Source organism: Mytilus trossulus, chromosome 2 (assembly GCF_036588685.1).
Source record: "Mytilus trossulus isolate FHL-02 chromosome 2, PNRI_Mtr1.1.1.hap1, whole genome shotgun sequence".
NCBI lineage: Eukaryota > Metazoa > Mollusca > Bivalvia > Mytilida > Mytilidae > Mytilus > Mytilus trossulus.
In genome coordinates, this window is record NC_086374.1 from 102,908,036 (window position 1) to 102,919,869 (window position 11,834).

At 31.8% G+C, this 11,834-nt stretch overlaps 1 protein-coding gene across 1 annotated transcript; it reads right to left on the reverse strand.

The window, feature by feature from the left end:
• Nucleotides 1-7,163: 7,163 nt before the first annotated feature.
• On the reverse strand, nucleotides 7,164-10,338 carry LOC134708576 (uncharacterized). Its single transcript, XM_063569225.1, has 2 exons — nucleotides 10,053-10,338; nucleotides 7,164-7,842 (listed from the first exon to the last, which is right to left on the reverse strand). The coding sequence occupies exons 1-2, from the start codon at nucleotides 10,282-10,284 to the stop codon at nucleotides 7,754-7,756; spliced, it is 321 nt and encodes a 106-aa protein (XP_063425295.1). The 5' UTR covers nucleotides 10,285-10,338; the 3' UTR covers nucleotides 7,164-7,753.
• Nucleotides 10,339-11,834: the final 1,496 nt, after the last annotated feature.

The following is an 11,834-nucleotide window of genomic DNA, read 5'->3' on the forward strand; positions in this document are numbered from 1 at the left end:
AAATCTCATTCAAAGGTGCTACTAGTTTGAAGTATTATACATTAACATTGTTTTCATCATACCTATAATAAGCCGATGTCATCTGACTTTATAGGATCTACATAAGAACATATTTCATACTTGCAAATTTTTTATGGGTATGTTTTTTTGTGTTATTTGATATAAAGGGCATTTAGTGCTATTGGAACAAATATTTTGCCAAAAGTGTTCAATATTTTATTGTTATTTTGCTAAAATGTGTTCATGTTTATCTGGTGCAAAGAAAAATTTATAATTGCATAATCTGTTTTCTTAAACACCATTTTGCTACGCATACTATTGAAATGAAATAGATCAAAACATACTGTAAACCAACTTATTTTCGCCAGCAATTTATTTTCACTACTTTTGCGAGTAGAAAAAAAAAACGCGAATATAAATCGTCACGAATATGTAAAACTTTGATCATTCCTTAATAAACTACATGAAGTTAATCAGAAAATTGTGAAATTGTCTAGGAAAGGTAAAACGCGAAATAAAGTATCGGCAAAAATAAGTTGGTTTACAGTAATAAAATGTATTTTTCAACCAAATGTGTTCACTCAGTATACATGTACAGATCTTCAATAATTGTGTTCAGACATTCATATTTAGTATTCAGGAACTATTTTTTGCCACATAATGTGTTCAACTCTGTACAGATTGGAATAATAAGCCATGGAATAAACTATATACCATCTATGATATTTGTTTTATTACTATATTTGGGTTACAGTGGATTCATTTATTTTCGTGGTTTGAGGTAAACTTGCAATTATGTGTATATTTGGTTTTGTGGTTATAATGTTCATATAGAAAATAAGTATTTTGTTGAACTTTTAAATTTGTGATTCTCCTGTACCCATGAAATCCTCAAATTTTTTATATCCAACGAATCATGATGTTTCATATGTATATATTCTGCATATGAGACCTGCCACATAACCCTTAACTTGCTTTATATTTATTTCAATAAAATAGTCTGAGAGGTTAGGAATTAAAGTCACTATAATATTTGTGTGATCTTACTCTAGGGCAGAATTCATGTGAGATTTAAACATATGATCATTATCATTCATTTTCTGCCCTACCCAATTTATTTAAATTTTGATACTTTCCTACCTTCCTTTTACTTGGAGCAACTATGGTTTAATAGGTAGTTGATGTACCTTCATTGAACCCTTAGAGTCACAGGAGCATATGTTAAATCAAATTCTATCATAATTACTGGTATTGTTACATTATAGATGGATAACATCTCTCAAATCAGAATTTGTTTTGTTTATGGCCACTAAGGGGCATTATGTTTTTTGGTCCAAGCTTCAAGTTTAAGATTATGGTCGAGGTAGTTTTTGAAGATGTTGAAATCCAATCAATTTAAAACTTAGTACATATGGAACTATGATGTGATCTTTCTAATTTTTAAGCCAAATTAGATTTTCTATCCCAATTTTTTACAGTACACTGAACATAGAAAATGATGTGTTTTTTGGTTAAGCACTCAAATATGTTTATCCTTGCCATATTCAGAATCTGTATGTGTATGTCCCAACTCTGGAGGCTGTAGTTCAGTTGCTGTAATTGGTTCACCCTTTAATATTGTATTGTATTCTTTTGGCCAGGCAACAAAGTTATCGGTCGATATAGTTTTACCCTTTTATTATGGTATTCCTATGTCTGTTAAATCCCTGGATCTCCCACATCTAACAAAAAAATTGAAAACCCATTTATAAAATTATGTGAAACTTGAGTGTAAAGTAATAATTGGAATTTCTCGCTGAAATGTCTGCCTGTTCTTATTAATTAATGTTGAAACTTTTTAATATGAAGGTTTAAACTAAAAGTATCACATAAACCTAACATTATCAATGTTCTGATATAAGATAATTAGGTCATGGTCAGACAGACATTGTTCACCTTTCAATCATTCCATAAACCAAAATTAGTTCAACTTTTGCTTTAGGTACTTGGAAAACATACCTAAACACAAAACAATCCACTTTGACCAATGATCCATGAAAATGAGGTCAAGGTCCGCTTACACCAGCCAGACAGACATGTACCCTTACAATAATTCCATGCCTGAAATTAGTTGACAAATTGCTTTAGGTACATTAAAAACAGACCAAAATGCAAAAAAAACCATCGACCAATGAACCATGAAAATGAGGTCAAGGTCAACTTATACCAGCCAGACAGACATTACATACACCAAATTTAGTTGACATATTGCATTAAGTACTTGAAAAAAAGACCAAAACACAAAACTTAACCTTTGACAAATGAACCATGAAAATTGGGTCAACATGGTCACGGTTGTGATACCGAATAGACCAACACATACACCTTAAATTCATTCTGTACACCAAATAAAGTTTACCTATTGCTTATAGCACTTGATTGACACCTCTAAACACTAAAACTTATCAATGACCAATAAGCTATGAAACTGAGGTCAAGGTCAGACTAACATGTACTCATTACAATCATTCCATATACCACATAGATAACATTACTGCTTGAATAGCACCCAGAATCTGAGAAATGAACCTAATCACATAACTTAAACCTTGATTACTGATGAGGTAGAGGTCAGAATCCTGTCAGACAGACATGTAGGCGTTGCAAGGAACCTATATACCAAATATAGTTACCCTACTACCCATAGGAGTGAGATATTCTCGTGAAATAAAAAAGAAATATCAAGCAGACGCTGAACCTTCAAAAGAGATCAAGGACAATGGACCAACGACAGACATGTCTTGGTAACATAAGGTATCTGCATACAAGCTAGTATAAGGCATTCAGGTCTTCTTCCTTCTGAAATATATTAAAGCTTTAAATATTCAAGTAGTTTACGCCACTGCTGGCTAGTTATGTGTTGCATTCAAATGTCTTGTGGAATGAAGTTTCCAGTCATATTTCTTGTCCTTGACCTCATATATCCTATTGCAGCATGAATTTCCCTTACTATATTTAGTAAATCATATGCTTGCAAGATCTACATGTCTGCCTGACAGGGTTCCCCTGACCTTAATCTCATTTTTGGACTATCAGGTATGAACAATTGGGCAACAAGATTTTGTGTGTGGAATGATTTTTTAAAGGTCTATATGTCACTTTACTATGGATCTATGACCTTGACATAATTTTCCTGGTCAATTGATAAATCTTTAAATTGTCATTGTGAAGTCCATTTCTCAGACAATATGACCAATATGTCATCTACATATAGTATGTTGAAATCAATGACCGTTAGATGTGCATTTCTATCTGGCAGGTTTTCCCTGACCTTGACCTTATTTTCAGGGTAACTTTGGTCCATTTTAAGTCATCTGAACCATACCAGGCAGACATGTACAGCTAACGATTCTTCAATACAATAAATATAGTTGACTAATTGCTTATAAATTAAGAAAAACAGACCAAAACACAAACACTTAACACTTAGCATTGGACAGTGAAAATCAGGTCAAGGTCAAATAAAACCTGTGTAACAGACATATAGATCATAAAATATTTCCATACACCAAATATAGTTGACCTAATGCATAAAGTATTAGAAAAACAGACCAAAACTCAAAAACTTAACTTTAATCACCGAACCGTGAAAATGAGGTCAAGGTCAGATGACAGCTGTCAGCTAGACATGTATACCTTACAATAATTCCATATGCCAAATATAATAGACCTATTGCATATAGTATAAGAAAAATTTGTAAGGGTTCCGCGGAACCCAGTGTCTCACCTATTTTTGCTGTAAATCGCAGGCTCAACAACAATGAGGAAAAAAATCAATAAAAATATTCCTCTTGTTACTATTTTATGATTGTAAGAAAATCTAAGTCCATTTAAAAGTAAATTACAGAAAAAACAGAGTAATCTTTTTACAAACTTTACTTCTGGATACAATTTTATGATCATAAATAAGCTTCTGTCCAAGTTTGGTACAAACCCAGGATAGTTTAAGAAAGTTATTAAAATTCTAAAAACTTTAACCACAGAGTGAATGTAATGGTTCCCCGCAGAAAAACTAAGTCCATTTAAAAGTAAAATATGGAAAAAATGGATTTATTTATTTACAAAATTTACTTCTGGATATTATCTTATGATCATAAACAAGTTATTAAAATTCTAAAAACTTTAACCACAGAGTGAATGTAATGTTTCCTCGCAGAAAAAACTAAGTACCTTTATAAATAAAATACGGTAAAAATGGAATTTTATTTTTACAAAATTTACTTCTGGATACTATCTTATGATCATAAACAAGCTTCTGTCAAAGTTTGGTAGAAATCCAGTATAGTTTAAGAAAGTTATTAAAATTTCAAAAACTTTAACCACAGAGTGAATATTTGTTGACGACGCCGACGACGACGGAATGTAGGATCACTTAGTCTCGCTTTTTCGACTAAAGTCGAAGGCTCGACAAAAATAGACCAAAATCCAAAAACTTAACTATAACCACTGACCCATGAAAATGAGGTCAAGGTCAGATGACACCTGCCAGTTGGACATGTACACCTTACAATCCTTTCAAACACCAAATATACTAGACTTATTGCTTATAGTATCTGAAATATGGACTTGACCACCAAAACTTAACCTTGTTCACTGATCCATGAAATGAGGTCGAGGTCAAGTGAAAACTGTCTGATGGGCATGAGAACCTTGCAAGGTACGCACATACCAAATATAGTTATCCAATTACTTATAATAAGAGAGAATTTAACATTACAAAAAATCTTATCTTTTTTTCATGTAGTCGCTGAACCATGAAAATGAGGTCAAGGACATTGGACATGGGACTGACAGAAAGTTCGTAACATGAGGCATCTATATACAAAGTATGAAGCATCCAGGTCTTCTACCTTCTAAAATATAAAGCTTTTAAGAAGTTAGCTAATGGTGCTGCAGGATCACTATCCCTATGTTGAGCTTTCTGCAACAAAAGTTGCAGGCTCGACAATAATAAAATTGAGAAAGGAAATGGTGAATATGTCAAAGCGACAACCACCCGACTATAGAGCAGACAACAGCCGAAGGCAACCAATGGGTCTTCAATGTAGCGAGAATTCCCGCACCCGTAGGTGTCCTTCAGCTGGCCCCTAAAAATATGCATAATAGTACAGTGATAATGGACGTCATACTTAAACTCCGAATTATACACAAGAAACTAAAATTTGAAATCATACAAGACTAACAAAGGCCAGAGGCTCCTGACTTGGGACAGGCGCAAAATTGCGGCGGGGTTAAACATGTTTATGAGATCTCAACCCTCCCCCTATACCTCTAGCCAATGTAGAAAAGTAAAAGAATAACAATACGCACATTAAAATTCAGTTCAAGAGAAGTCCGAGTCCGATGTCAAAAGATGTAACAAAAGAAAAGAAATAAAATGACAATAATACATAAATAACAACAGACTACTAGCAGTTAACTGACATGCCAGCTTCAGACCTCTATTAAACTGATTGAAAGATTATGTCTTCATCATATGAATATCAGGCACAATCCCTCCCATTAAGGGTTTAGTATCATACTATCATAAAATATATGAGAAGAACATAACCCGTGTCATGCCAACAACTGTTTTTTAGAAATAAATGTGTTTAGTTCCGATGCAAAGACCCTATCAGTGAATCAATATTAAAGCCAAAATATGCAATCTTTAATGACCTGACAACAGTATCGTAATTATTTCCCCTTCTAATAAGTCTATAATAAAACTATATACCAATATTCCATTCAATATCTTAAGGAACAACAAAACAAATGAGAAAAATTGATTATTTCAGTGATTTTTCTTAGTCGAAGGACCCATAACTCTGCACAAAATCATCAAACCAGAGCCAAACTTGAACTTGACCTTTTTAAAACTTGTCATTTTTAAACAAAACACCAAATATGATCAAATATCAAATCAAATTCTTAATGAAAGAAGAAAAATATGTGGAAAACTGATTTGAAACTTTATTGGTAGAGGACTAGTATAAAGTAGACTTCTAGATGTCTATTATTTTATTTTTTTTGGAAGGGGGTACTGTCTCATTGACATATACTCTTTATCTCCTTTTATCTAGACAAACAGTAGTCCACCCAAACTTAGAATAAAGCAAGATGAACCCCATCAAAATAGTGGATACATTCAGGATTATGTTCATGTATGGGTTAAAAAATCTCTGGATTTATTTATTTTCTTTGATATTTGATTTCATGGTTTTGCCAAATTGTGCATATCATGCATGAAGCTTATAGAATATTTTTCTTTTGGTGAACATTTAAATTTGTGGTTGTTTGCATGTGCACAGGATATTCATATATATTGGCATCCAAGGAGGATCTGCAGTTCTCAGAATATATATATGATTCTATGCATTAACCACATTTTTGGATCAGCTAAAAAAAATAACACTAACATATACAAAAATTACAGATGTTTAAAATAATAAGTTTTATTCAAACAATATCACATAAAAATGTTCTGTAATATGTAATTCTTCACATACATATCCACGCATTTACACTGAAACCTCTCTTATTTAATATGTTCTAATTTTTATTTTTTTCATTGGTTATAAAAACCAAAAGATTCTTTAAAGATGGTTGAATTTACATTGTGAAATATATCTGGAGATATGATTTTTTATAGCTGTATGAAAAATGTACAAATTGAAACCCAGGTAAAATAAAAATAGAGGAGATGTGACATGATTGCCACTGGGACAATTATATATATACCAGAATTCAAAAGTTAGAGAGAAAAGTATGTATTCAGTGAAATATAACATTCAAAACAAAGACAATCAATTGTACACATTTGCTTCAGTAATGACAGTGAAAAGAAACAAACAAATGAAAATACTCTTATCATGCTTATAACATAATCAATTTCACATTATTTTGAAATACTATAATATATAAACAATTATAATTTGACATAATTTTTTTGGTGCATACATTCCTTTGTCTTAGAATTTAACAAATGTAAGACTAAGAGAAGAAATCTGTGCAATCATTAAATAAAGAATGATCAATGATAATAAAATATTAAGGGAACAAACATTGCATATTCTAAGGAGGGGTAGAAGGTCGATGACCATAAAAAAAATTGAGGGGGGGGGAATGTACATCAATAGAAAAAAAAAATACAAATAGTGAACAATGGTGAATGAAATTAACAATCATTCAGTTCAGCTATTGAAAATAAATATTCCATTACCATTATCATGATTTATTATATATTGAAGGTAATGTTTTTATTTCCTTTCTAACCTCCTCCTGATAAATAATGATTTCAAAATTTACATATCGTAAAAAACAAAATCCCAACTGAATAGAAAAAGTATTTCACATTAATTATACTACCTTTGAGCATGTAGATCTACAGACTGTAACAGTCCAAAAGTTTATGTTACTTACTCAATTTCAGAATTTAATTATTATCAACCAACATTTGCAAAAATAAAAGCAATAAACATATTAATTGCTGTTTTTTTACAACAAATATATTGATTATTCTATAATGCAGATTCTACTCATCAGAATGGACGATAACCATGAAAACACAGATTTTATTCCATGGAATATTCTGGTTTGAAAAAAACATTGTCCACATCATGAAAACTTGTCAGTGTAACCATTGGAATTCACATTTATCATGATCATGTTCAAACTTTCAACAATAACATATATTCTCCTTTCCACATCCATGCACTATCAGAGTTTATCATCCTTAAGTGTTCTTTACAGCATTGTCTGGAACCTCATCAAATCCTTCATCCAAAAACTTTTCCTGTCTCACAGCAAACAAGGTATAAAAATCTAAACAAAGTTAAGGAAAGAGACTAGTATCATAATAATATTTCCCTGTATACCTGTAAATTTGAAAGTTTTGGGGAAAGTATTTATCATAGCAAAAATTACAAATAGACTGATATCATGGATATTGCAACAATGACTTGACAATACAAATGTTCAAATCAAATTTTTGATAGCAGAATAGATGAATATATATATCATGTTGTATATAGCTTTTCTTGGAATCGTGTGCATGATTTATCCTGTATTTCTGTCAGTTTTAAAACAATACATTTTGTAGCATCTAGCTAATTTTTAAGTAAAATACATTAGTCACGTTAGACATATTAGTAGAAGAGATACAAATGTATACACTTTGTTTGAACTTTGATGAATATTTTTTACCACATTTCCTTATATCCCTTCCCCTAAATCCACCTCTTGCAATTATAGGTCCCACTAAAGCTTTTCAATCAGTAGTGTAAAAAAGAAGAAAAAGATAACTGCAAATAGAAATGTCAAGCAGACTGAATGAAAGATTTTTAATTTGCATGACTAATTAATATTTATATAAGTTTACTGACACTTGACAATGAATCATCATTTTGCACATCATGTTCAATCAACTTTCCAATTTCTTCTGGTGGTCTGTACGACGTTTGAAAAGATGCCAAGTACAACAAAATCAAAATATGGAATGTTATATGCAACTCAAGAGGTATTGAAAAAGCATTCATGTAAATTCTCTCCCCTACAGTTGTCATACATGTAGCTGATGGTGAGAAATCCCTCTTTGAAAGTTTCAGAGGTTGGCAGGTATGACATTGTGCTGATATATGCATTCTACATTGTGTATAAAGTTCACTATAAACACAATGTAGAATGCATACCTATTGACTGGCATATGTTTCTGCCCAAAAACATCTTTGATAAGAGCCACAGTATCCTGATTAGTCATGTTAGTATATATAGATACTTCAACATACCTAATTGGCAACTTGTGGATCCTTATAATCTTGACTCTTTTTAGCCATAGTGGTATGTTGAACCCTAGGCTTTGGCCAAATGGCCACAAGATGAAGTGGATAAACTCTTAACTTTGGCATCTCATACTCAACTTGTGCCCTATGTTTTCCAACTAGTGCTTCTACTTATTTTAACTCGTTCTTCTACCAACTCGTTCCCAATATTATTTTAACATTATAATGCTTCTTTTTTTATTTTTTTTTATTATTTTTGTAGTTGATCTACTGTTAGGATTTATATCTAGAAAAATCCTCAAGTTTGAACCATCCATAAAATATTGAAATAGGACTTGTTTACTATGTATTGACATATCTTTTTTCCAGCGCTAGAATATATATAACATGTATAACATGTATAATGAATTCCTTTCTAATCCTTTTGAAACCATAATGCCAACACATGTATTAACAAAATGCAAGTTTTATATAGGCTTATTAAGGTTCATCATAACCTTTTGGCTAAAATGGCCGTATTTACACCTCAAATTTTACTCTGAGCACAGACTAACCTATAGACCTCGAACAGTTTTGAGGGATGGCAGGAACTAGATATATAAATTTTAAATGCAATTTATGTTTCAGAAAATTATAAACTTTCCTAGATTTTGCTATCCATTTTTTTTCGTTCCTGCAGAAGGTTCAAAAATTAACTAAGTAGTGAAAACGATTGAGAAGCTCCCCTCATATAATCAATGTTGTGAGTAGTATTGATTTAAATGGACAATAGATGGACAATAGACACCTGTAGACAATAGGTGATTTAACAGGTTTAAACTGTGTAACTGAGTGGACCGTATCAAATGAAACTCGGGTGTTTGTTTATTTTGCTATCTTCTGCAGACTGGAAAAAAATGCACATCAAAATGCAGGTAAGTTTTTAATTTTCTGAAACGTAGACTTCATATAACTTTTATATATCTAGTTCCTGCCATGCCTTAAAACTTTCCTGGATGTACCAGTTTGTCTGTACTCATAGTAATTTTTGAGGCGTAAACACGGCCATATTTTTCAATTCCTTATGATGAACCTTAAATACTATAATCAATAAGAATAGGTAAACATAGGGTACAAGTTGGTTGAGTATGAGTTGAAGTACGAGTTGTCGTGTACCCAGAGGAATGCTGCAAAAAACAAAAAGTGGTTTTCAAACAAGTGACAATTTACAATCATTGACTTGCAATTTAACCGAATAAACATGGTAAAGGATACAAATTCCAACTGAAAATATTGCCAGCACCGTTGCAAACTTGTTATGTGATTTTCTGTGTGCTGTGTGAACTTCCCATCTCTCTTTATTTAAACGGTTAAATTTCTTATAATAGTATTTGTCTGATGGTTTCAAAGATTCGAGATTCTTCTCCATGTCAATAACTGGTAATCGTTTATCATCAGTTTTAGATACGGCAGTGCCCCAGATCCTTTTTACAAGACTGTTTGCCATGATTTTGGTGTTTTGTAATTGACCTTTCCTTGGGAAGTGCTTGTAACGGGGAAAGTAACGTACGAAACTTATTTTGTATTTTTAGTACTATTCAGGTTAACTTTCTCCACTTTATGGAACACTCCAATCTTCACAATTAAAACCAAATCAATCGATGTATGTATAGATGATTTTTTTTCGATGTATACAAATGAAACAGTTACTACATAATCTGAGCAGATCTTTTAAAACTGTCACAAACACTAAAATTAACTTACACATGATAATGTTGTAATTTAAATGTGTTATCTGAGGCTACTATGAGGGGGATAGCCGGACCTTTATCGAGACTCAGGGATCGGGTGTATTTACAATGAAGCTCGTGATTTCGGGATTGACCCTTTCGGGTTCCGGGAATTCTTTTTTTTTTAATATCGGGACCTCGGGATTTCGTGTTTTTAAGCCCGGGATTAAGGGATCAGGTGTTTTTTAGCCCGGGTTTTCGGGATCAGTACCCCTCCTACCCCCTCTCTACTTTAACACAGGTTATAATAATGTGTTATAGTAGTCTCAGGTATTATACGCTGCATAATTGTGCTCATTGCAATAAACATATTTATCTATCTTATCTTAAAATTGCATTTTATTATAAACATTATCATACGATATATCATGCACAATAACTTGAGATAAAAGTACATGCAGTTCAATTTCAAAGTTACTGGCACGGATCATACTTTTTTATTTAGTCTTTTTGATGGCTCCACTATGTTAAAAAATCAGTTTTGATACATTTTCTAAGTAAAATTTTGAATTTATTTTTACTAAATAATATAGATATTATGACAATTATGACAATTTTTATAACAAAGTTTCCATTGGTACTTCTGTTAGGCGGAACAAATGATACGTTGACAAATCCAGAACATCGATTACATACAAGCATAAGCCTTTCAAAAAGGGCTATATATAGTCGACTCTTAGTAGTCCAGTCAATCTAGCATAAATTTGACCCCAACCCAAAAGTAATTGCAACAGAAGATTTTTAAGTTTTAATCTTTAGCATTATACCCCAAATATACACAGAAAAAAGTCCCATAAAATCTAACTTGAGGAAGACAAAAAAAATCACAATTTAAAATTCCTATGGAGATTTGCATTGAAAGGGGATCGAGATAACTCTTGCAAAAAGGCAGAAACATCAATAAAAATTGACACAACATTATAACTTTACCGCTTCTATTCATCAGAATGCAGTGATTTTTGATTTTTTAGCAGTCTTTACAGTATAACAAACAACTCTAAAGGTGTTTTCGTATCTTATATCAAGCAATAATTTAGATTTTGTAATTCATTAGTTGACCATTTATTGAATTTTTCAGCATGTCACAGCAAAGAATCTCAAATTTAACAAAAAATAATACAGCATGTATTCTTCTTTTTGTGGTTTAAAGTTTCTTTAGATAAATAAGTTGCTGAAAAAATATAATATACAGATAGAAACAATACCAAATTATTTGTTTGGGCTTAAAGGCATTTGTTCTGACTATCCACATTTAACAGACTAAGAT

Bases quoted from the DNA above. Each gene is read 5' to 3' on its own strand.
- LOC134708576 (XM_063569225.1), bottom strand. From the start codon at position 10,284: ATGGCAAACAGTCTTGTAAAAAGGATCTGGGGCACTGCCGTATCTAAA. The intron at 7,843-10,052 runs GTATCCTTTACC...AACTTTGTTTAG, and splicing joins AATATTTTCAGTTGGAATTT to ATTTTTATACCTTGTTTGCT.